Genomic DNA, 26,906 nt, shown 5'->3' on the forward strand with positions numbered 1-26,906 from the left:
TGTTCTACATATTCTTTATTTACATGTTTACAAAATGATCAACAAATTATCATAACAACAACAACTATAGTATAATTTGCTCCACAAAATATTATTAAACAAGTATATTTAAGTCAGTTCAAATAGAGTGTCTTGCTGAAACAGTCTGTTCTGAAATCTTACTTAATGGATGATAATCCGGAATCAAATTTTATAATTTGAAGCCAGTTATCTCCCCTGGCAGGAGAATGGGTTTGATGATGCATGATAAGTTACATAATGTGTATTGGAACCTATCCACGGTCAAATATTCCAGTATTTCGGTCAGGTTAGTTTAGCCATGTATTTTCTTTTTTTAAAATTATACCAGTATTTTGATTCTAGTACAATATGAATATTATTCAATGTCCTTAAATGTTCAAGAAAATTTTTGACCAATACTTAAATGTACTAATTTTAATGTGAAATTTATAAAAACTTAAAATTATCAACAAACTATGCTTTTAAGTATCAACATGATTATGCCTTTTTTTTTTAGTTAAGTTTTAGTTTAGTTTGACTTGGAGACACTTTAAGTGTAAGAAGTTTGATTACTAAATAATTATAAATCAAAGAATTTTAATTGAACAAACTTCCTTATAAAGATGAGTATTTTGTAGAGCAAATTGTACCATGACAAAAAGCACTTTTAATGGTTTGATTCGAATGAGATTATATAATTAATATCAAGGTTTAAAAATCACAGGTATGCAGGATAACTAACTACCCACAATGCATCTACAAATATGGTTTTATTTGTACTGTGGGATACCTTCAAGGACTGCTCCATTTTAACAATGCATGGTCTTTCATTCAGGCATTCTTAAAATTAAGGAGCACGCAATCGACAATTTTCATATTACCGACTTTGACTCCGGATTATATAATTTTTCGACAGGTTACTTTTTCTGAGGTAGGACTTCCTGGTACTCAGTCAAGTGAGAGCAACCAAAATAAGTAAAATCAAACATAATCAGTGTAATTTGAGGGGAAAGTTTACTGTTTTCGGATGATTTTGTCGTGTAAAGAAAATATAAAGCAGTTACTTTTCCCCAAAAATTGTACTGATTGAAAGCTTGATTTTTCTTATTTACTTTGCTCTTACCTGATTTGGTTCCAGGATGTCCTACCACAGAGTAGGTAACCTGTCGAAAAATATAAACTCCGGAGTCAAAAGTCGGTTATATGAAAATAGTCTATTATTATTCCCTAGTATAAAAATTCACTCATACATACAATTTCAAAGTGCCTTCCCAGGCTCCAATATATATTTTGATGGTTCATCCCATTTAAGGCAAATACAACCGAAAACAGCCATTAATCATAATAACAGGAAATGCATTGAATTTATTACAGCTATTCTAATAGTGTATGTTAAACAAAAGTATGGCAAGTGGGTTACTAAGTTTGATCATTGCTACAATTAAATGACTCATGGATTAAATCATTCGTCCAATCAAATCTAAGTACTTTTTTGTATTTTTTTATACTGAAAATATTCCCGTTTTATCGATGTCAATGCAAACTGTATTATTTGAGTAAACATCCTAACAAACTTGGCAAGTAAACTGACCAAACATTTGATGGACCTGCTATTTTAGAAGAGGTCTAATTTTAAATCAATATTCTTGTTATCATCTATTTAACTATTAGTTCTATAAAATGTCTTGAGGCCAACAAAATATGCTTGTTTATGGTTTCTTCCTTTCCAAAATTAGGGTAAAAGGGAGGTAGGATTAATTTTATATTGTGTGAAGTTTTTTGTCTTTAGGGGGACCTTGCAATAATAGCTGTAAATCCAATGAAACTTTAGGGTAGGCATTTTGAGACATACAAAATGGAGCATGTAGGGAAACCCAAAAATCTTCTCTTTTTTGGCCTCATTAAATGTCAGTGGTAAATATGGGAATTAAATATATTTCAGCATTTTAATTGTATTACATAAATTATTAATGAAAGCCATTGCTGTTTATCGAATAAGGGTCTGGATGGGGGTCCTTCTTGTCTTCATTTTTGAAAAATTTTGTGACTATTTTTCTCTATTCTTCATTTTATTTTTTGTCCATTATTTTCTATTCTTTATAATTAAGCACCCCATTATTCTCTATTCTTCATTTGTTTTGCCTATTTTTTTTCTTTTTTTTTTTCAGTTCATTATTTCTACACTTTTTGTTCATTATTCTCTATTCTATAAACCCCATCCAGACCCTCATGAAGGGTCCTAAAGTTTATGTATGTTTATGAATACAAGGTAATATGTGATTTACTTGTTAAGAATCCATGGGATTTAGAAGTAACTTAGAAGCTGATGTAACCATGATACCAATGGACAACAGATTGCATTAAAACGATGTTGAATCACATTGCAGTTTGAAAACAAAAACATTTGTAAATGTACTTTGTCCATACAATTTCAAAATACTATATGAGTAATGAAAATGATTTCTGTCAAAGCTCATATCAAAGTGTACTTCTAAAAGTATCAAATATATATATAACATGCTTTTTCCTGATGATAATAAAATGTATATGACTGTATAGAGTTTTTAAAAATATCATCAAATTTTCATCATCTGATATATAAAGACAATTATGTTAAGGGCTGTTCCATTAAAACATACATGGTACCCAGGGAAGGCACTTTAAAAATGGGGTTACCACCTAAAGAGGCAAATTAAAATTTCACTTGCATTTCCACTATGCAAAAATATAGATGACACACACCCATAGATCAGATTTGGAAGTGCCTTCCCTGTGTCCCATGATGACATTGCAGTCTTTGAAAGCATTTCTTTGAACTGTTGAATTTACAGTGGATTCATTTTCATTCAAGGGATACCAATGTTTGTAGATTTGGTGATAATTGGTAAACCACTTAAGGATGTTTGCTACTCTGTTTCAGAATAACAAGCTTTTTAAAAGACTGTTATAAATTGATAGTATATGAATAAAGGAACTAAAAAAGCAGAAAAAAATGAAGGGTCCATGTGCTTGTTTTCGACATATAAGCCTTTGAAAATTTGAAATGATTCTATCTAGATTTTTCATACATTTAACATTGGTACTTTTTTTCTTTCAAAAACAATGAAAAAATAATAAAGATTTTATAAGATTTTCAAATATGACTTTTTAAACTATATGTAATAAAATTATGCAAAGAAAAGTGAGGGTTGGCGGGCAAATTTTTATTGGTATTACATTGGATATAACTAGACAATTCCGAATATCTGACAAAAAAGTCTAAAACCAGAGTAGCAAACATCCATAATTTAAATGAAGTATGACTTTTCTTTAGGCTTGTATGCAGAATTTGGCAAAATTGTGAAATCAAATATCCATACAAATGTTAATTTTCCTCCATACATGAAAACTGGCACCCATAAAAAAAAAATCCACAGTAACACTTTCATTTTCTCCATTCTTATTTAATAATTGTCTCATTTAGACATGTGAATTAATCTTTCATGGACAGCAAATGTATAAATCAAATTTTTTCCAACTCCCAGTAAAACAATTATTTAATTTCAAAACTTTCCAAAGTAAAATGTGATTTAAGTTCAGAAGACTTTGAAGATTATCACAATTGGACCAAATCAGCAATATCCAACCTCTTAAAATATGACTGAATTCCATACCAATCAGGCAGTGACATTGACTTTCCCACAATGCAAATATATTTCCAGAAATGATTCTGTAATTCACTGTATACAGGTAAAAATGATGGTGGATGTGCCAAATGTTCTCCATTTTGGCTCTTTTGCAATTTTGCCAGCTAGACTTTCATTTCTTGTGAAAATGTACACACAATGTTTCAATATTTGCCACCTTTGTATACAATTGGTTCAAAGTTGATAAAATAAGTTAAGATTTTCACTTAATACATCCCCATGCCGCAACACTGTTTACAGTTTACATTATAATTGAACAAAACTTGCCAAAATTTCTTCATACCACATTCAATTTAGAAGGTTTTTATTTTTAGAAGGACATTTGGGCAATGTATCTATCATATTTCAAAACTTTGACGTTGCCATTCCTACATAATAGGAATTTTGTCAAAGGAAACAACCTCCTACAGTATATATTGGAATAGACAAAATATTACTTCATAGTATACACCATCTTGCAACTTTTCAATTTATAACCTGAATAAAAACTTATGGGTTCCTATTTCAAAACATGGAAATGAATCACACTGAACATGGTTGAACATTTGTTTATGGCACATAATAGTGATGGCATTCACAACATTTAAATAATGGACTCGGATAACTCAATTAAAATGTTAGTTTTCACAAAAATGTAGCACAAAGATGGCAGTGCCAACATAATATAAAATGTACAATATTTCAAACAAAAGGTCTTTACTTTACTACATATTTACTTCAAACAAAAAGTTTTCTTTTTCACCCATTGTATCTTTTTTTTTATCATTATTGCAGTGACAACATTAGAACAGTTTTTACAATCAATAAGTATACCACTTATACTGAAACTTCTTTTCAAACAAAGAAACCATTAGTAAAAGATGAAAATCAAACATGCTAGAAATTAACCTCAAATAGCACATTAAAAATATTTTAAAATGTTTAGAGAACTTAATTAGCAGTAAAATAGATTTGAATAGACTATACTATGCCAGTTTTGTTTGGAAATAATGTTGATGAAACAAAGGTTCTACAATTTCACATTAAAATATATAATGGGAGATAACTCTACCCCACAAGAAATCATTCTGTCAATATGGGAGATACTATCACACTAATTACACTGTTATAATTCTATCAATATGGGAGATAACTCTATCAAACCTTATAATTCTATCAATATGGGAGACAATTCTATCACACAATAAATCTATCAATATGGGAGATAACTCGATCATACAATAAGTCTCAATATGGGAGATAACTCTATCACACAATAATTACTCAGGTATCATTCTATCAATATGGGAGATAACTCATCACACAATAATTACACTGGTATCGTTCTATCATAATTCTATCATAATGGGAGATAACTCTATCACACAATAATTACACTGGTATCATTCTATCATAATGGGAGATAACTCTATCACACAATAATTACTCAGAGTATCATTCAATCAATACCCTTGTACACACACATGCTCTGTCAGATAGATAAACTTTAAACCTTATTAAAATAACCACTTCCACACAAAATGTTCTTTTTCAACAGTTTAAAAATGCAATTATAATATTATTGATGCATACAAAACGTCCCAATTTTGTTCTAACATTAATTTAATCACAAACAATTAAATATAATAATATATGACAAGAGATCCACAATGATGCATGAAAATTTCACTAGGCAAACCTGAATAGGAAGAACATATCTATAATTAGTTAGAATGTCAAACTTAAAATATTCACGTCTTTTATCATTGAAATGTTCATACCTTTTACTTACGGAAAATTTCTAAACACGTGAAAAAATCTTGCAACAAGCACGACTTCAGGTCAATAATGAATACATTTGTAATGATAAAGGTGTGAAAAAAATATTTGATGGCAAAATAAGAAATTAAACATATACAATAAATAGAAAGGCACATCAAGTTTGCTGAAAAATAAATAATGGTCGGGTAATTGCAAGTAGTACATTTCTATAACACTAATAATTAGCAGTATAAACCAATGCACATACAAAGTTTACGTTATGCTTGGCTTTACAACAATAATGCAAGGATTTCTATTCAAACTAAGTTTATATAAAACAACCAAATTTCTTTGTTCTACTTTTATATAGATATTGAAAAAAAATTATGACGAGTATTTTAATATTATTTTTTTTTTTTTTTATTTTGGGTCCAATAAAAATCCCTTACTGGTACTTTATCATTTATCAACTGTGCTATTTTAGACCTACTTTACAAACGTCAGTATCGAAGGCCATTTAATTTTCCATTTTTAATACCATTATATTATCAGTCACTGTGAGGCAAAACAATCCAATTTAGTTTTTTTCTCTCAAATGAATGAGCAGTACTACACTGTTATACTGGCATGTGTATGATATCAAATATAAAATAATAAACAATTTATCAGCGAAGAAAGCAAAATCTTTATCAGTTAAAGGTAGAAAAGGTTCAAGTTAACGTTTCACAGTAAAAAAGAAAAACACCGACAATACTTCACAATAAAAACACTAACATATATCATATGACTGCTATGAACCAGATGAAGGTTTTGTAATTGCAGTTGTAGTATTAATATTTGTCGTCGTAACAACATTTGGTACAGAAACAACAACAAGCGGTTTCACAACTGAAGGTATCATTGATTGGACTTGTCCTGCTTGTAACAATCCAGGTGTGAAGATAGGAATCTGTTTCAGTAACATCTGACTTAACTGGGCCTGTGTCAGTCCTGCTGCTCCAAGCTGAAGAGCTGGGGACATGGGAGACAGCAACTGGGTACCAGGTGTCATCTGAGCTAGAGACATAAGCTGGAGTGATGAAGAGCCTTGATTAGATGTTGTAGTAAATACGGGAGATGGAGAACTTACGGTTGATAAAACCGATGGTAATGATGTCCGTGGAATTGTCTGTGCCAATAATGCATTTAATGGTATGTGTCCAGCCATTAGGTGAGGTGCAAACATTGGTCTCACATTAGCCATTTGTGTAACATTTTTAGCATGCTGAGTGGCCTGTACACTTGTAACAGCAGCTGTTGGTACAACATTTGTTTTCACAGGTGCTGTCACTGCGGAATAAGTCACCGGATTAGTTTGAACAGTAGGTGTAAAACTAGTTACCACTGCATGGGACTGGTGCATACTGGTTACAGCTGGATTGGGTGTCACTAAGAGATGCTGTGTGACTGGTAATCCTTTGCCAACAGGCTGCACCTGGAATGTTGTCATGGGTATCGACAGGCCAGCATTAGCCATTTTACTGATTGCCTGTAATTGTGCGCTTGGATTGGACATATGTGCATTCAAAGGGGTAAAGGTAAATGTTGGTCTGGCATTTGTCACTGGTCTAGTGATGCTTGAAGTCACAGATGTGGCTGTAAAACAAAATAATATGATGATAAAAATACAACAACAACTCAGGGTTATTCCATTAAAACATACATGGTACCAAGGGAGGGTACTTTGAAAATGGGCTAACCAAGAATAGAGGCAATTTAAAATTTCACTTGTTTTTACTGTACAAAAACATATTTGAGATTTTGAAGTGCCTTCCCTAGGTCATGTGCTTTTTTTCATTGGTGTGTGTGTGTGTGTTGGGGTAGGTGGTAGAAGTTTTTCCACTTTATTTCAATTTTTCATAGAATAGCAGATGAGAAATAGACTTATAAATCAAACATCTGATGAGGATAATGATAATCATGATAATTCACATCCTAATTTTTTCATTATTACATTGGTTGCCATTAAAAATTGTAATTATGTTTAAGGAGCCTGTATTGCTCACCTAAGTAAAGAGGAAGAGGACTGTGTGAAACACATCTTGTATTGTACTAATAACCTGCATTATATGTATTGTGTAAGATCATGACAATCATACTTAAATAATAAAATGCTCCGCAGGGCGCAGCTTGATACGACCGCAGAGGTCGAACCCTGAACAGTTGGGGCAAGTATGGACACAACATTCAAGCTTGATACAGCTCTGAATTTGGATTGTGATTAAATATTTGACACAGCATAGGTTTCTGACACAAAATGAATGTGGTCTAAGAACTTAAAAATTTTAAATTGGACATTCACCTATTATTGTCAAATATCCAAAATCTAAATACATGGTTAGATTCAGCATATCAAAGAACCCCAAGAATTCAATTTTTGATGAAATCAAACAAAGTTTAATTTTGGACCCTTTTGACCTCAATGTGGACAAAGTTGATAACGGGGCCCAAAAATCAAAAATCTAAATACATGGTTAGATTCAGCATATCAAAGAACCCCATATATTCAATTTTTGTTGAAATCAAACAAAAGTTTAATTTTGAACCCCGATTTGGACCAACTTGAAAACTGGGCCCATAATCAAAAATCTAAATACATGTTTAGATTCAGCATATCAAAGAACCCTAAAAATTCAATTTTTGTTAAAATCAAACTAAGTTTAATTTTGGACCCTTTGGACCTTAATGTAGACCAATTTGAAAACGGAACCAAAAATTAAGAATCTAAATACACGGTTAGATTCGGCATATCAAAGAACCCCAATAATTCAATTTTTGATGAAATCGAACAAAGTTAAATTTTGGACCCTTTGGACCTCAATGTGGACCAATTTAAAAACGGGGCCCAAAATCCAAAAACTTAATACACGGTTAGATTCAGCATATTAAAGAACCCCAAGAATTCAAGAATAAAACCCCATTGAAATTGATCGAGAAATAAGCAATTTATACGAAGTATCTTCTTTTGCACAATACTGTGCAATTGAATATTTCTTGCTATTGTGCAAAACTGCACAATTGACAATTTCTTGCTATTGCACAATACTGTGCTATTGGATATTTCTTGCTATTGTGCAATGCAATTGAAAATTTCTTGCTATTGCACAATACTTATTATATAATAATTTACACATCCTGTTTGGTGTGTATCTCCTACCATATCATTATTATTTGCTTTTAAATATAAATCAGAAATAACCAACTTAAAATGGAAAATTTTAAAAGAAAAAAAAAATGAAAAAAAGAAAAAAAAAGAAAAAAAAAAAATCCCCCCCCCCAAATTTTTTGAACCCCCTTATGATTCATCACCCCCAAACTCAATCCCAGCCTTCCCTTTGTGGTATGGTACCTTGCAGTACAATTTCAGAGAGATCCATACACTTGAACACAAGTTATTGTCATGAAACTAGAAAAATGCTTGTTCTTTGCCCCTTTTTTGGCCCCTAATTCCTAAAATTTTGAGGCAATTACCCCCAAAATCAATTACAGCCTTCCCTTTGTGATATGGAACCTTGTGGTACAATGTCAGAGAGATCCATACACTTACACACAAGTTATTGTCTGGAAGTTACAAAAATGCTTATTTTTGGCCCCTTTTTGGCCCCTAATTCCTTAACTGTTGGTACCATAACCCCCAAAATCAATCCCAACCTTCCTTTCGTGGTATTGAACCTTATGGTAAAATTTTATGGAGATCCATTCACTTAAACTAAAGTAAGAGTGCGAAAACCAATGTGTCTTCGGACGACGCCGACGTCATACCAATATACGACCAAAAATTTTTTAATTTTTGCGGTCGTATAAAAAGGAGATGTTGTATGCCAATCAGAGACCAAAGAAAGTTGATGTCAAAACCTTTAGACAAAGTTTTGTTCCTGTTGGCTTCAAAGTTTTCCAATTGTGATAATTCAGAAAATTCCTATAACTAAAATATCAACCATACTTTCATACACATCATTAAGTCTCTGGTGGAGAGTTGTCTCATTAGCAATCATACCACTTTCTCTTATTTTTTAAAGAATAAATTTTATAGATCTTTCCTGTCCAAATTGAGCAATTTTTTTTTACGAAATTTTAAACACAGGGCTACATGGCAAAGCTCTACTTAAAATATTACTTTTAAACAACATATATAATCATATTTTCAAAATATACAAAAAATTTCTGTCATTTGATTTTAATACCTAATTGTGCTTTTTGTTGTCTCTGCAGCATCTGTCTTTGGTTTAGTGTGTGGGCCAATAATTGTGTCACTGGTGTACGAGCTGGAAACTGGCTTAATGGTATGTAAGGATTCGGACTGATTGTTGTCGTCACTTTGTTACAGTTGACAAAGGATGGTGGCGCCACTCTGGGCTGAGCTGGGACTATTGTGTTGGTAACCCTGACAACATCACTGGAAATAGTTGTTGATGCTGGCTGGGTTAAATGAATTGTTCCTTTGGTTGGCGACCGCTTCAGTTGACCTGCTGAAATAAACAAAGCCATGATAAATGAGTAACACAAACAGAAGACACAAAGGTAATTACCAGTGCGACATAACATGGGGTAATGTAACATTTAGTTTGAAAAAGGATACTTTTTATTGAATTATAGCTTGATTGATTGATTGATTGGTGTTTTACACCACATTCAACACTATTGTGCTATTTCATGGCGGTCAGTTTTTATTTGATGGAGGAAGCCAGAGTGCCCGGAGAGAACCACTGACCTTCGGTAGGAAAACTGACAATCCTAGTCAATTAAGATTAGAGTCGAGTGCACCTGCCCCATGTAGGATTCGAACTCACAACCTCAGTGTTGACTGGCTAGTGATTACAGTAGTAACTACTTATATATAATTAGACCACTCGGCAGTTATAGCTTAAACATCTCATCTTTGTAATATGGTCAAATAAATCAAATATATTAATTTAAGCCCTGTTTACCAGGCTACAGTAGAACAGGGCAGCCCTCAAAGTAGGTTTAAAGACCAGATTGTTTTTTGGCCACCAGATATAAAATTTCAGTGGCCAATTTAAAATTTTAGTGGCCAGGAATTAATTTCAGGTCGCCTAAGAAATTTGTTATAGAAGTCTAGTCAGTAGAGCTAATGAAGACTAGTAAAAAAAGAATATCAATAAATTTTTTATTATATAGAATAGTAGACATAAAATAATTTGTCTTAGTTCAAAGCAAATATTGCTTATAGTTAACCCTTGTATATCTTTTGTTCTTATTTTCTTTACTATACTTGTTAAATCAATATTGATGAAAGAAACATAATGACCAAACCATGACTAAGTTAACAAAAAAGTAAATATTCATTGAGGTTTGATAATAAATTTTAATAATGGAACAAGGGAACAAGTTGTTGCAACGATTTTAGGCTTAATCATAACATTAGAAGATGTACTTGGCTCATCAGAAGCCGGAGTTTCTATAGAGGAACTCTCCACCCCTTCTTTTTGTTTCTTAGCTGTTGAAATATCGTTGATTTGGGTAGTTGTTTTGAAGAATCCAGACAGCAACATCTGTTTGGCTGCCATGATGTATTGGCCCCGAAAACACTTCATCAGACGCTTGAATTCCCAGTTAAGTTAAGCACTTTATAGACCCCGTTAAGATTAAAAATGCTTGAAATCATATTCAAAATTTAGCATACATTCAAGCGCTCGTATGACTGTGAATAAAACTTAATAAAATACGACCGGAGGCAGGTTGATTATCCGGAATTTTATGGTCGCCAGGTCCAAAGAGTAACAGTCGCCAAATGGCAACCAACAATGAAATTAAGGTCGCCTGGAGGCTTTATAGGTCGCCCAGGCAACTGTTTTAATAGCCTAAATTGAGGGCTGCAGGGATCACCACAGGCTATTTCAGGGTGGTACTCTTTCAATTTTAAAGTTTTAGCTCAATCCTTGAACTTATTGGCACCAATCTCTAATTTTTAGATTTTTGAAAAATTTCTTAAGTATTTTTTGTGTCAGAGTTAAGTCTTTTCAGATTTTGGTATGACTTAAATTAAGATACATACACACAAACATGTATGTGTAAATTTCATGTATATTTTATTCAAATAATTGCAAAAAGGTATATATTTCTTCCAATCCAACAATTTCCACTTGATGTTAATTAAGCAAGCAACACTCAATCTTCATTATTTTTCTAAAAGTTCATATGATTGTGTTATAAGCTCTACCATTGAAAATCTAGCTGTGTTAACCCCTGGTTAACTATTTTGACCTGACCCTGACAGTTTTTCATAAAGTTAATAACATTTCCTCATCAGTATAAAAGTTCATTACAAAATGAACAAGCATTCTGAGAGTATTGCATGGCAATACATAGTCCCCTACCGGGTAAAAATTCATTTTACTGGAACAAAATGCTAACTTGTTCTATAACTTGTCATGGTGTAAACAAAAAGTAAATATCATGTAAATATCTTCAAGCATGACTAAAAACAGTGTGGAAAACTGATTATATGAGTGAAAAAAACATTAGATATGTTTAATAGTTCTCTAAAATTAGATATGATGTAATACAGTGTATATCTATTTTCAAATTATAATCAAATATAATTAATAGTTCCAAATATTTTTTCTTTCATTTGTCACAAACTAATATAGATTTGTAACTTATCTATAAAATGTCAACAACATTTATCTACACAATGTAATGTATTAAAATATATACATTAATAAATATAGATTATTATGTAATTAAAGGATTTCTCTTCATAATATTTTTCTTTATATATATATATAGCATTCAGAAAATAAGTTTATACTAAATAACAAACAAACCTGCTAAAAAATTCTTCAAATAATTTAACAATGAATGTCTTTTTAAAAATGAGTTATCTCCCTTTGTACAGAAATATGGTTTAACATAGTACTCTAACATTAGATATGGTCCAGAGTTATTGTCCATAACTCTGGACTAAATTATCAGACCAGAACAAAATTAGTACTCGATCTGTAACTTGTTATGATAAAACAATATACCAAATATCAAATCAACATCTTCAAGCATGAAGAAATTAAGTGTGGAAAGCTGATTTGCGGGACTGACAGAAGGACAGACAGACAGACGGAGTGCAAACCTAAAGTCCCCTTCGACTTCGTCGGTAGGGGACTAAAAAGTAGGTGTAGACGCTAATTTTGGAATTACATTTATGACATTAAAGTGTCAGGATAATTTGGGTTCAGAAATGGGTGTCTTTGGCTAATTTATATGAAATAATTGGCAGAATTTAATATAAAATTGTAGAAGTATGTAGAAAAAATAAATGGTCAGAGAAATAATAAGGATGCATGTTTGCATAAAAAATACTTTTATATTTTATAATATTCATGATACTGCTGTAAAGGAAAAAGCTGAAATAAAAAGTTTGTCATTGCTTACATTTGACTATTCTTAGTCAATTTATTATAAATTGATAGTAAATGCATTATTTATTTACATTTTTTAATAGTCTTGTACAATTTACAGGTAGACTCTGTCTATTGTTGAAGATTGTATATTAACATCTGGTTGTTTTCATTATTATTTGTGGGGTACACATTTTTGTGGATTTTGTGGGTAAAAGTGATGATGATGGGGGTTATTAACGACCTTGACTGGCTATACAGGTAGAAGTGATGATGATGGGGGTTATAAACGACCTTGACTAGCTATACAGGTCAAAGTGATGATGATGGGGGTTATTAACGACCTTGACTGGCTATACAGGTAAAAGTGTTGATGATGGGGGTTATTAACGACCTTGACTGGCTATACAGGTAAAAGTGATGATGATGGGGGTTATTAACGACCTTGACTGGCTATACAGGTAGAAGTGATGATGATGGGGGTTATTAACGACCTTGACTGGCTATACAGGTAAAAGTGATGATGATGGGGGTTATTAACAACCTTGACTGGCTATACAGGTAAAAGTGATGATGATGGGGGTTATTAACGACCTTGGCTGGCTATACAGGTAAAAGTGATGATGATGGGGGTTATTAACGACCTTGACTGGCTATACAGGTAAAAGTGATGATGATGGGGGTTATTAACGACCTTGGCTGGCTATACAGGTCAAAGTGATGATGATGGGGGTTATTAACGACCTTGACTGGCTATACAGGTAAAAGTGATGATGATGGGGGTTATTAACGACCTTGACTGGCTATACAGGTAAAAGTGATGATGATGGGGGTTATTAACGACCTTGACTGGCTATACAGGTAAAAGTGATGATGATGGGGGTTATTAACGACCTTGACTGGCTATACAGGTCAAAGTGATGATGATGGGGTTTATTAACGACCTTGACTGGCTATACAGGTAAAAGTGAACCACAAATCTAAATGTTCAACTAAAGTACAAATATTCAAGCGTTTTATGCAGAACTTGTCAAAACTTCGAAAATAAATCATCCACGAAACTACAATTGTCTCCTCCATCCACGCAAGTTGGGACCCATAAAAATAAATGAGTCCACAGTAATTGGATGTTGGTCTACTTTACATGACTGAGGTTTTCCAAACATCTTTCAATTTCATGCTTTGCAGTATGGGTTTTGCTCATTGAGGCGGTACCGTAACCAATAGTTATTTACTTTAACGTCAATTGGTCTCTGGTGGAGAATTGTCTCATTTGGCAGTCATACCACATCTTTTTATTTTTAGACTCATAAAGAATGATTAAATAATTCATTTTTTGTCATTATGATACTTACTTGTATATAGTTTGTAGGGGCCCCTTCCGGGGAGTTCTTCATTGTCCTCCTCACTACATATTGGACTGCCTTGTTCTGAATAAACATTCCAAACATGTATGTATTTGGTCAAAGATAACAAATTGATATACTGCACTGACACTTGCCATTTGTTAAGGTTTTTATGTCTTTTGAGTTTATGTGTCATTGGGTTGCTGTCCAATTGACAATACACCCAACATTTCTTTTTTGTTTCTAATAAGTAATGATAGGTTTTGCTCAGCTACTACTCACACAATTTCTTGTCTGGCTGGGCATGGTGGGCAGCGGTGGGGGATTTTTGAAATTAATAATAATATATATATTGATGTATTTATATTACTGATATATATTTGGTTGAAGAATTTAAAAGTGATAATAAACAAGCATTATGAGAATATTGCATGGCAATACATAGTCTCCTACTGGTTAAAATTTCATTGTACTGGAACAAAATGCTAACTTGATCTATAACTTGTCATGGTGTAAACTATATAACAAATATCAAATCATTTTCTTCAAGCATGACGAAAAAAAAGTGTGGAAAACTGATTATTTTTCATGAATTATTTAAGTCTGTGGACATAACTCTGCAAAATAATCATCTGAACCAAACAAAATTCGAACTTGATCTATTACTTGTCATAGTGATACTATACACCAAATATAAAATCAATATCTTCAAAAATAACATAAAAAAGTATGGAAAACTGATTATTTCCATAATTTTCCAAGTCCAAGAAACATTACCATGATTACTCTGCACAAAATCATCAGACCGGAAAAAATTCGAACATGATCTGTAACTTTTCATGGTTAATCTACATTCAATATATAAAATCAATATCTTCAAGCATGACGAAAACTAAAGTTAGAGAAGGGAAACCATTTGTAAAGGGGCATAACTCTAGAACGGTTAGAGTAACGCCACCAAAATTCAAACTTGATCTGTATTTTGTGGTAATAAGCATTGTGTATAAGTTTCAAAACATTTGGTTGAGGCTTACTTAAGTTAGAGAACGGAAACAAAAAATTCAGTAATTTTTCCATTTGTAAAGGGGCATAACTCTATAACGGTTAAAGTGACGCCACCAATATTCAAACTTCATCTGTGTTTTGTGGTAATAAGCATTGTGTATAAGTTTCATAACATTTGATTGAGGCAAACTAAAGTTAGAGAAGGGAAACCAACTTTGGGACGTACGTACGGACCTACAGACTGACAAGGGTAAAACTTAATGCCCCCTCCGATACGGCGGGGACATAAGAAGTGTGGAAAACTGATTACTTGTGTGAATTTTCGAAGTTCAAAGACCATAACTCTGCACAAAATCCTTAGACCAAAACAAAATTCAGACTTGATCTGGTTATGATAAACCTATATATACTAAATATCAAATCAATATATTCAAGCACGAAGAAAAAAAGTGTGGAAAACTGATTTGCAGGACTGACGGATGGACAGACAACCGACGGACGGAGTGCAATCCTAAAGTCCCCTTCAATTTTGTCTGTAGGGGACTAAAAAAAAGAATAAAACTGAAATTGCATTCTAATTTTTTGGTAGGGTTAACAAATGAATATGAAAAGGATGACATAATGCCAAACAAACAATTTTTTTTACAGTAATTTAAAGTTCAGGAAAATGCACGAGTTCAAAAGTCATCTATGTGGTTTTGTTATCTGATTTATGTTGTTGGTAAACCTTTAATAGTCTAGTTCACAGCTTTATTTTGGACTATATGTTGACCTCTAAATGTCTTTCTGATGAATTTCAAATTCTTTTTTTTTTTATTCCTGATGAATGTGTTGAAATGAATGAAATAAATAAAATAAAATAAATTTTAAAGACTCATGACAATACAATCACCAAAAAAGTTTCCCTGGAGTTTCCATGAACATAAATTCAATACTGTTTAATATCATAGAATTGAGTTAAACGTTTTTTCTCAATCATTAATTTTACTTGATGCATTCCATTGTCCCAAGTTTGGAACTCATTCATATGTAACATGAACAGTGAATGCATTTTATCAAGCTTTCTCACCTGTAGCAGTGGAAGTAGAATTAGAGTCTTGCTCCTCTGCATCTACTTTCCAATGGTCAAGGTCAACTTCTATATTCAGACGTGACAATTCTCCTTTTAAAGAAGCCAATCTTTCCTGAAGAAATATCTTTTCTTTTGCCAGACGCTGCATTTCAAATTCATATTCCTTCTCTTTTCTCCTCAAAGCCTAAAAAGGTTAAGCTCTTTTATCATAATTAGAAATAAATGGGGACTGTGTCGATGCCCCCGCTTGCATATAATGTTTTAAAGGGACATAAGTCAAGAACGGTAAAAGTGACGCTACCCAAATTCGTATTTGATCTAAGTTTTGTGGTAATACCCATTGTGTATAAGATTCATAACATTTGGTTGAGGCAAACTTAAGTTAGTGAACGGAAAAAAAAATTCAGCAATTTTTCCATTTGTAAAGGGCATAACTCTAAAATGGTAAAAGTAATGCCACCAAAATTCAAATTCGATCTGTGTTTTGTGGTAGTAAGCATTGTGTATAAGATTCATAACATATGGTTGAGGCAAACTTAAGTAAGAGAATGGAAACGAAAATTCACCAATTTTTCCATTTGTATAGGGGCATAACTCTAGAACGGTAAAAGTGACGCCACCTCAATTAAAACTTTATCTGTGTTTTGTGGTAATAAGCATTGTGTATAAGTTTCATAACATTTGGTTGAGGCAAACTTAAGTTAGACATGTTAGAGAACAGAAACGAAATATTCAGCAATTTTTCCATTTGTAAAGGAGGATAACTCTTGAAAGGTAAGAGTGATGCCACCCAAATTCAATCTTGATCTATATTTTGTGGTAATAAGCATTGTGTACAAGTTTCGTAACATTTGGTTGAGGCAAACTAAAGATAGAGAACGGAAACCAATTTTAAGACGTACAGACGGACAAGGTTAAAACTTAATGCCCCCTCTGCTATGGCGGGGGCATAAAAAAATCATTAAATAAATCTGACCCATCATCATCATCAGCCCTGTTTTCTTCTTATTAGTAAAGATTATGTTATACTTAATTACAAGTGATTTTCTAAACCTTTTATTTTTTAGAAAATTACTATTCAGTACATACAAAAATTCACTTGGGTTAAAACAAGCATTCTAATAGTATTGCATGGCAATACATGGTCCCCTTCTGGTTAAAAATTCATTGTACAGGAACAAAATGCTAACATGATCTATAACTTGACATAGTGTAAACTATATAACAAATATCAAATTAAATTCTTCATGCATGATGGAAAAAAGTGTGGAAAACTGATTATTTGTGTGAATTTTCTAAGTTTGAGGACCATAACTCTGCAAAATAATCATCCGAACCAAACAAAATTCAATCTTGATCTGTAACTTGTCATGGTAAAACTTTATATCAAATATTAAATCAATATCTTCAAGCATATTAAAAAAAGTGTGTAAAACTGATTATTTGCATGAATTTTATAAGTCCAAGGAACATTACTCTGCACAAAATCATCAGACCAGAACAAAATTCAAACTTGATCTGTCATGGTCAAACTATATACCAAATATCAAATCAATATCTTTAAGCACGAAGAAAAAAAAGTGTGGAAAACTGATTTGCCAGACTGATGGATGGATATACAGACGTCTGAATGCAAACCTATAGTCCCCTTCAACTTCGTTGGTCGAGACTAACAAGGAGCAGCCATATCTGCCACTTTAACCAAAGGTTTCAATTTTTCTAACCTCAAATTAAAGAGTAATATTCACTTTCCAAACATCAAAAGGGAGAGATTTCCCTTCTATGCCCTCTGAGATTTTCTTGAATCAGTCATGTACATGTTTGCACTTTTTCTCTCAAAAAAAGTTTGAGCTTACACTTTGTATAAGGACTGTTGATTAGTTGTATGACTAAATGTGTAACCCTCCTAAAACAAAGGATTGTTGTGGTTTTTGTTATTTTTCTTTAATTAATTATAACCTTGACCTTTTGTAGTTAAATCAGTGGGGTTTATAAATTTTAACAGGATAAAAGATATAATAGAATAGCGGAGGTAATTAAAAGCATTTGATCATCAGCAGGGGAACTTTCATTTTTCTATAAAAAAAAAAAAAAGTATGTTGAGGTCATGAGATCTGAATATTGTTGTGTGATTCACAGTGGGACATGGACTTTGAGTGACAATATTTTGATTCATAAATCTTTGTGCATATTTCTTTTGGATTTATAGCCAACAGAGTCAGAATACAGCAACACAGTACAATAACCAGCAGTTTAACATGCCTCTGAGTTTATTTCTATTGTTTATTTGGTATAAATAACATGAATAAGGTAGAGGGAAAAGATTTTTTTGTATAGGCACATTTTATTTTACTAAAGAAATGTTTAATACTGTAAAATGTTTTATTTTCCTGGAGTTTAAATTTCAAGATTTCTAGGACCAAACCCGTCTGAGAGGTTTTACCTTTTATGTCTCTGATTTTGATCTCCTAAACATGATCAAAGATACATCAAGCCACTAATCTTTTTTAAATGTGAAATTAGTGAGAGAAAAAAATACAATTGTCTGAATTTCTGACTTAAATTATCTCCCTTTTTACCTGGATATAACGAAGGGAGCCTCTCAAAATACCAAGATTGGATGTCCGCTTGTCTTCTAATGTTGGAATCTGCTTTTTCAAGTAATCAAAACATTCTTTCAAATGAGCTCTCCTGTAAAAGTATAATTTATCAAACACAATTTTTCTTAACCTGTAATTACTTCAAATTCATTAAATAATTTTTGTTTTTTAATTGTTAAGTGCCAGTCACATACAAATGAAATAACAATGAATTCTGTTCATGGATGCAAGTATGGCTTTATGTATAAACTGCCAGGTGGTCTTATTCTAGTCTTGAGTATTGCAGGTTGGTGAGGTTATAGATCTTTTCTACAACTTAACTTTACAACTAATGTTGCTTCTTCTCCCCTTATAACCCAACAACTAAAAGTAATACCAAAGATGAGAGACAGTATGAGTCAGAATATATTGTTTCTGGTCATATGATTTTTGTGCTTTTTGCTGTGCATGTACTGATTTTGTGTCATGGATGGATAGCCCATTTCTTTTCTTTTCTATTGTCTGGACGGTGCGACATGTTTTCCTACAATCCGCTGGTGTGAACAAACATGTTAAAAGTCTGATTCAGCTATCCTATTACATATGGTCAGTTGTGATGGTTTTATTCTAAACAGGGCTCTTATTAATATATAACTTTATTTTAATATAACTTTATGATTTAAACGAGAGGCTCTGAAGTGCCTGAATCGCTCACCTGTATTTTTTGCTTAAATCTTTCATCAATGATTATTTTTGCTTTTCAATATATATTAATGAATGGCTTACAACTTCCATTGAAATGTTCTTAGTATCTGTCATATTTTCTTCAAAATCAAAGAAATGCATTTTAACCCTATGTTTCATTTTAGCCATAGTGGCTATGTTTCCTGACGTACAAGAAAATAAAATACAAAATTTATACTAGATACTCTGAAACTCATTCAGCCCAAGTTTGGCTGAAATTGATTCAGCAGTTTCAAAGGAGAAGATTTTTTAAAGTAAGCAAATAAATGAACAAATTGTGAAAAATTGATTTTAAAGGGCAATAACTCCTTAAGGGGACAATTGACAATTTTGGTCATACGAACATATTTGTAGATCTTACTTTGCTGAACATTTTTGCTGTTTATAGTTTATCTTTATCATTAATAATATTCAAGATAATAACCAAAATCTGCAAAATTTCCTTAAAATTACCAATTAAGTGGCAGCAATCCAACAATGGGTTGTTAGATTCATCTGAAAATTTCAGCAAAAATTGCATTTTACCCCTACGTTCTATTTATAGCCGTGGCGGCCATGTTTTTCTTAGAAACAGAAAATAAAACACAAACTTTATTCTAGATACCCTTAGAATCATTCAGCTTAAGTTTGGTTGGAATTAGTTTAGTGGTTTCAGAGAAGAAGATTTTTTAAAGTTAGATAACATGATAAACAAATTGTGTAAAATTGTCCTTAAAGGGCAATAACTCCTTAAGGGGTCAATTGACAATTTTGATCATATGAACTTATTTGTAGATCTTATCTTGCTGAACATTTTTGCTGTTCACAGTTTATCATTATCATTAATAATATTCAAGATAATAACCAATAAAATGCTCCGCTGGGGCGCAGCTTGATACGACCACAGAGGTCGAACTCTGAACAATTGGGGCAAGTATGGACACAACATTCAAGCTTGATACAGCACTGAATTTGGATTGTAATTAAATATTTGACACAGCATAGGTTTCTGACACAGAATGAATGTGGTCTAAGAACTTAAATTTTTTTTAATTTACCTATTCAAACCAAGGCTTCCAAAACGGTCATATATTCCGGACATTTGTATAATGTCCGGTAAAAGTCCGGCTGGGCAAAGCACGAAACGGTCATCTACTTTTTATTTTTCAAGGCTTTCTTAAGAGACGGTCATTTTAACATAATTCGCGATCTTTTTGACCCAACCTTTTGCCTTTAACAGCCACACATTTCCGGTCATAAAAGTGACATGATCATTAAGTACTATCAAAACAACCCCTACTTTAATACCTTCTCATTTTAATCAAGGCTAATTAGTTGTCGAACAGCTGAGTTTTACCTGATCAGGTGACAGGTAAACTATTTTGAACCGGACATAATTGATCGGTCTATTCAAAGTTATTTTCTTACATTTCACCGGTTTGCATCTAATTAATTTAGTCTAAAAGATTTAAATTCAGAAATACATTTACAAATAAGATTTGATGAAAAAATTAAAGAGGTGAAAATGAAAAAACGTTGTTTGCACCAGAGAAATGTCTCTGTTAGAACTAGTACATGTATGCGCATGTGCATGTGCGCAGGTGTGAAATTTAATTATGCATCCTTATTTCTTAAAAAAAATGCTTAAATTGTCATTGATACCTTTATCTCACGTTTATTTCGAATATTTTCTTGAAGAAATAACGTAGAATGAGCTACTTACACTCATTCATGCTTTGCAAAGGTACACGGAATTTACGTATCCGTCTCTGGTCCATGTTTTACCATTGTCAAGGTAACATCCGGTTTCAGATTTAAAAATGAAAGTAAAGTTTTTGACAACGTTTGCACAAATAAAGAGTCTAAGGCAGATATAAGTACGCTGATGTTGCACACTTCGGATGATGCACTGCCAATTTAACAGTTTACGTCAGAACTTCGAATTTGAATCAAAGAAAGTTTAATATCATTTTTTTTAATAAATATCATTATCAATCATATGGATGGCCAACTCGGCAACTGATTACCATAATTGCCTTTTGTTTATTTAGTCTTAAGGGATTAAAATCGGGATAATATATAAAATGTCCGGCTGGCTAAAAATAATTTTGGAAGCCCTGATTCAAACCATATCATTATTATTTGCTTTTATATATAAATCAGAAATAACCAATTTAAAATGGAAAATTTTAAAGAAAAAAAATGAAAATAAAATTCCCCCCCAAATTTTTTGAACCCCCTTATGATTCATCACCCCCAAACTCAATCCCAGCCTTCCCTTTGTGGTATGGTACCTTGCAGTACAATTTCAGAGAGATCCATACACTTGAACACAAGTAATGGTCTGGAAACTAGAAAAATGCTTGTTTTTTGGTCCCAAATTCCTAAACGTTTAGGGCAATTACCCCCAAACTCAAACCCAGCTTTCCCTTTGTGATATGGAACCTTGTAGTACAATTTCATAAAGATCAATACACTTACACACAAGTTATTGTCATGAAACTAGAAAAATGCTTGTTTTTTGCCCCTTTTTGGCCCCTAATTACTAAAATTTTGAGGCAATTACCCCCAAAATCTATCCCAGCATTTCCTTTGTGATATGGAACCTTGTGGTACAATGTCAGAGAGATCAATACACTTACACACAAGTTATTGTCATGAAACTAGAAAAATGCTCGTTTTTTTTGCCCCTTTTTGGTCCCTAATTTCTAAAATTTGGAAGCAATTACCCCCAAAATTGATCCCAGCATTCCCTTTGTAATATGGAACCTTGTGGTACAATGTCAGAGAGATCCATACACTAACAAACAAGTTATGTCTGGAAGTTACAAAAATGCTTATTTTTGGCCCCCAATTCCTTAACTGTTGGTACCATAACCCCCAAAATCAATCCCCACCTTCCTTTTGTGGTATTGAACTTTATGGTAAAATTTCATAGAGATCCATTCACTTAAACTAAAGTTAGAGTGCGAAAACCAATGTGTCTTCGATGACGACGACGACGACAACGTCATACCAATATACGACCGCAAAATTTTTCTGCAGTCGTATAAAAACTGCAAAATTTCCTTAAAATTACCAATTTATTGGCAGCAACCTAACAATGGGTTATCAGATTCAACTGAAAATTTCAGGGCTGATATAACTTGACCTTGTGAACACTTTAACCCCACGTCAGATTTGCTCTAAATGCTAGGTTTTGAGATATAAGCCAAAATCTGCATTTTACCCCTATGTTCTATTTTTAGCCATGGCGCCCATGTTATTTGACGAAAAAGTGAATAAAACACAAACTTTAATCTAGATACCCTAAGCATCATTCAGCTTAAGTTTGGTTGGAATTAGTTCATTAGTTTCAGAGGAGAAGATGTTTGAAATAGTTTACACCAGACGGACGTCGATGGACACCAAGTGATGGCAAAAGCTCACCGTTCCTTCGGAACGGTGAGCTAAAAAGTGAAGAGTTCCAATAGGACGATTAAACCACTGAAATAGTCTTTTATCCTGAACATATCTCAAATATTTGCCACTGGATGTTAAGCAAACATACTTGTTATTTTCAGATGCATGAAATATTGCTAAGTTTTTTTTACAATTAAAATTCCATAACTCTGAAATAAAAAATAAAGTGAATCTAGTTCAATCATTTTCAGACCCTATAGATATATATGTCCCTGTAATTTTGCAATGTTATATGTACACATAAAATATTTTACAGAAGATGTGTAGAATGTTAAGATCAGTGTCAAGATGATACTTAGAATATTGAAGTGATAAACCACAAAAAGATTCTGACAACACCCTTTGGAATTGTAATGTTTAAAACATGTAAAACTAGATATCATTGAGATGGGAGCCATCTCTGTGGGCCCTGCTGTAAATATTGTGTGGTAAAATTTTGTATCTTTACCATAGGACATGGGGTTGTCAACTGAAACCAAAGTTTTCGACCTTAAACTTTGACCTACGAAGTTGTACATAAATTATGACACACCCTCTGGTGTTGGTTTATATACATGTCTAGTATAAACTTTGAAATCATAACGGTTCTCAAGATATAGAGCAGACATGATCTTTACCATAGGACATGGGGTTGTCAACTGAAACCAAAGTTTTTGACCTTGACCTTTGACCTAGGAATTTGTACATACATTATGACACACCCTCTGGTGATGGTTAATATACATGTCAAGTAAAAAACTTTGAAATCATAACGGTTCTCTAGATATAGAGTGGACACAATTTGTTACAGACGGACGGACAGACTGATCACTATAGGGTGTCCGCCATTCGGCAGGGCCCTAATCAATGAACTTTTATCAAGCAGCATTTGGTCATCATGGTCATAAGAAGTTGAAAACTTTTTTTTTAAAGTAATTTAGCTGTGTTAAAACTTGAAACAATGGTATTTGAACTGAAATCAAATATTTCCGTAGATTTATTTGTTTACCTGTTTTTCTCCAATTTGTTGTGAACTTCTCTTGTACCAGCCCTAAAATAGAAGAAAAGATGAGTTATAATATGCAACAAGGATAGAATTGGACTGTAATAAGCGATTAGTTAACGAAACCACATTGAACTTTATTTTAAAATGTGTTTTTCATTTGTCAATGATTTAACATGCAAACAACTCTATTTAAAATATTTTAAATTCTTCTAATTACATCATATTGCTTAAAAAGTAATCACTCTGATCACATGGTCAAATACAGTTAATTTTGACTGATCCCTTGAGCTAGGAAAAAATCAAAATTTACACATTTGATTATTTTGGAACTGCAATGAACAAGTTGAATAGAAAGCTATTTGATCACTTTTGATACTCCACTATTAGAAAATTAAAGTATAATTGTACATGTATTTGGTAAACAGGAAAATGATGAGTGATGGATGTACAAAAACATCACCTGGTATCGCATGCTCACATGAAGGTTCATTCTAAATTTTAGAAAGCCATGATTTGTAGTTCCAGAGAAAAAATTTAAATGTGACTAAAATTTTACACATGTCAATTTTTGTGTAAGAATATACAAGTATTCCTTTATCAGGAAGCCAATGAGCAATGAATTGGAAAATGAATCACAAGGTTAAGCACGCTCACATGAATCTTCAATTAAAATTGAATGAAGGTCTGACATATGTAAAGTTATTGAGAAAAGTGTAACCAAAATTTACAGGACAGTCGAACATAACCAGTAACATACAGTAAGCGGACAGAAAGTCAAAATTTAATAGGACAAAAAGTCATAAATTTAATAGGACAAAAAGTCACAAATAATTTGCTTATAATTGTTTGAATTTGAATAAAACAGAGAGAGTTCTTGAAATAATTACTTTTTATTAATTTTACAGTTCAGGAAAATGTTCATCATGTTCATAAGCCTTGAAATTATGAAGATTTATCAAATTGTAATATTGCAAAGGATATTATTCTTGGCACCATGAAGCCATGTTAGTACCAAGCCACTTTGACAAATTATTTTCTTAACCATTATTTGTTCATTATTGATTTTTTTTAGAATAATTTCTGTGTACAAAGTTGTTTTTCTATAAAATATTTTAAAAAAACACAACAATTATTTTTAAATAATGAGTGATTTCTTATTCAAAGAAAAATAATATCAAAACCGAATTGTGACTTTTTGTCCTAGCTGTGACTTTCTGTCCTACATTCTAACATGGATAATATTCCACCCCTCTTTTTCGGGCAGGGGTATAAATAATTACCATTCCATAATTCATAAATTTAATTAGTATGTGCAAATAATGATAAATTGTCATTCCCATGTCTTTAACATAAAAATCAACTTAAAAAACACATAACTTCATTTTGAACTTCATTGAGCTGTGACAATTATACCACTTGATGAGGGTGGTAAAGGGCTATTTTCGTGCAATGTGTTTTGCCATTTTTATTTCATGTGCAGCCGTGAAAAAGGTTTGTTATTCACCGTGTTTCGTGAAATCGGTTAAAAGATCAACGTGCAAGAAATTTTTAATTGTTCGTTCATCGTGTAATGGCAATTTTATTTCGTGTTCTTCCGTGCAGATACCCCCCTTTACGCCCCTCCTTGATGCCATGATGGAACATTAAAATTCTTAATGAAAGGCATATGCCAAAGTATGTATTGTGAAGCTTCCATCATAAAAACATACTACAAAACTAACTTAGTCATTAAATGGCAACTGTAATGCACTCATGTTTACTTCATCTTAAAAAATATTAAAAAATGTATATAAAACGATTATTTATCTATCTTCCCGTTGTGGAGTGGACTCATCTTGAGTGTAGAAACTCCATCGTACATTAAAATTTATAAGTGCAGATTTTGTAACAAATTTCAGTTTTTCGTTTCTTTTTTATTGTTAAATGAAAGATTTAATGCACTGAATAATCGTCTATTATTTTGTTTGTAAACAATGAATAGCACGTGTGTTCAAGGTCGATCAGACCGACAATAGTATGTGTGTGCAAATTACACATGTCAAAATATGTCACGTGAACAGACCCTCCGGCTCGCCTCTTTTCTCTTTCATCTCCGTCTGCATACTTTCCAGAGTTGCTGGATTCAGGAGAATCGTCAGAATCATTGCCAACTCGTGATGAATATCCGTGTGGATCCTCAGAGGTACTATCACCTTCAAAAAAGAAAAAAATCGAAGTGTCGACTGATCATGCTTATAAATATATGCAAATTAGGTAGCGACCAGGAACCGTCAAAAATTCAAGATGGATATCTTCCCTATAACACAAAAATTGAAGCGTAGATTATCTATCCCATGACTGAATATTGCACATACTTTAATAAAATTGTGAGTTCAAACGACAAATTGTAGTTTTCATGATCTTATAAGGCAATTTCTGCTGCCATGTGCTTTGCTTACCACGTGTTTTTGGCTTGTTACGCCATTCTAGATATTCCGCAGCTTCCAACAAAGTTTCCAAACTCATCGCCAGAACCGAAGCCCTCTTCTGTAGATGTCATTAAATGTTTATCATCCGAAATACTCAAATATCCATGAGGACACACTATGTGTCCCCAAATATTTGATTGAATTTTTACAAATATTAAAAGAACATGGCGGGCGGCGGTACCAAAACACTTGCTGCCGTGCAAAATATTACAACACCACGTGGAATTTGATTGGCATCTGTCATCCTGGTCCAATGAAATTTTAGCATTTTGACGTCATACACAAACTTCAGAATCACATGTTTTGTTTTGGCTGTTCCATTTATCAAGTTCAACATGTAGATTCACCTTTTCTAGACTTATCTTTTAATTTTTATTGTGGAATTACTTTTGACGATATTCCATTAATGTTTTTTTATTCATATTATAGCATTATGTTTAAAATTA

General features: G+C 32.5%; 1 protein-coding gene across 2 annotated transcripts; it reads right to left on the bottom strand.

Annotated features, from left to right (window-relative positions):
• LOC127712244 (max-binding protein MNT-like) lies at positions 1-26,686 on the bottom strand. Of its 2 annotated transcripts, none has more exons than XM_052218566.1 (8): positions 26,431-26,686; positions 26,055-26,184; positions 23,996-24,037; positions 18,823-18,934; positions 16,241-16,427; positions 14,176-14,250; positions 9,650-9,931; positions 1-7,061 (listed from the first exon to the last, which is right to left on the bottom strand). In XM_052218566.1, exons 1-8 carry the CDS (start codon positions 26,495-26,497, stop codon positions 6,217-6,219), a joined length of 1,740 nt encoding a protein of 579 aa, XP_052074526.1. In that variant the 5' UTR covers positions 26,498-26,686; the 3' UTR covers positions 1-6,216. The 2 variants fall into 2 exon arrangements, with proteins under 2 accessions (XP_052074526.1, XP_052074525.1); XM_052218565.1 differs by having other exon boundaries at positions 9,650-9,934.
• Positions 26,687-26,906: the final 220 nt, after the last annotated feature.

Source organism: Mytilus californianus, unplaced genomic scaffold (genome assembly GCF_021869535.1).
Source record: "Mytilus californianus isolate M0D057914Y unplaced genomic scaffold, xbMytCali1.0.p SCAF_8, whole genome shotgun sequence".
NCBI lineage: Eukaryota > Metazoa > Mollusca > Bivalvia > Mytilida > Mytilidae > Mytilus > Mytilus californianus.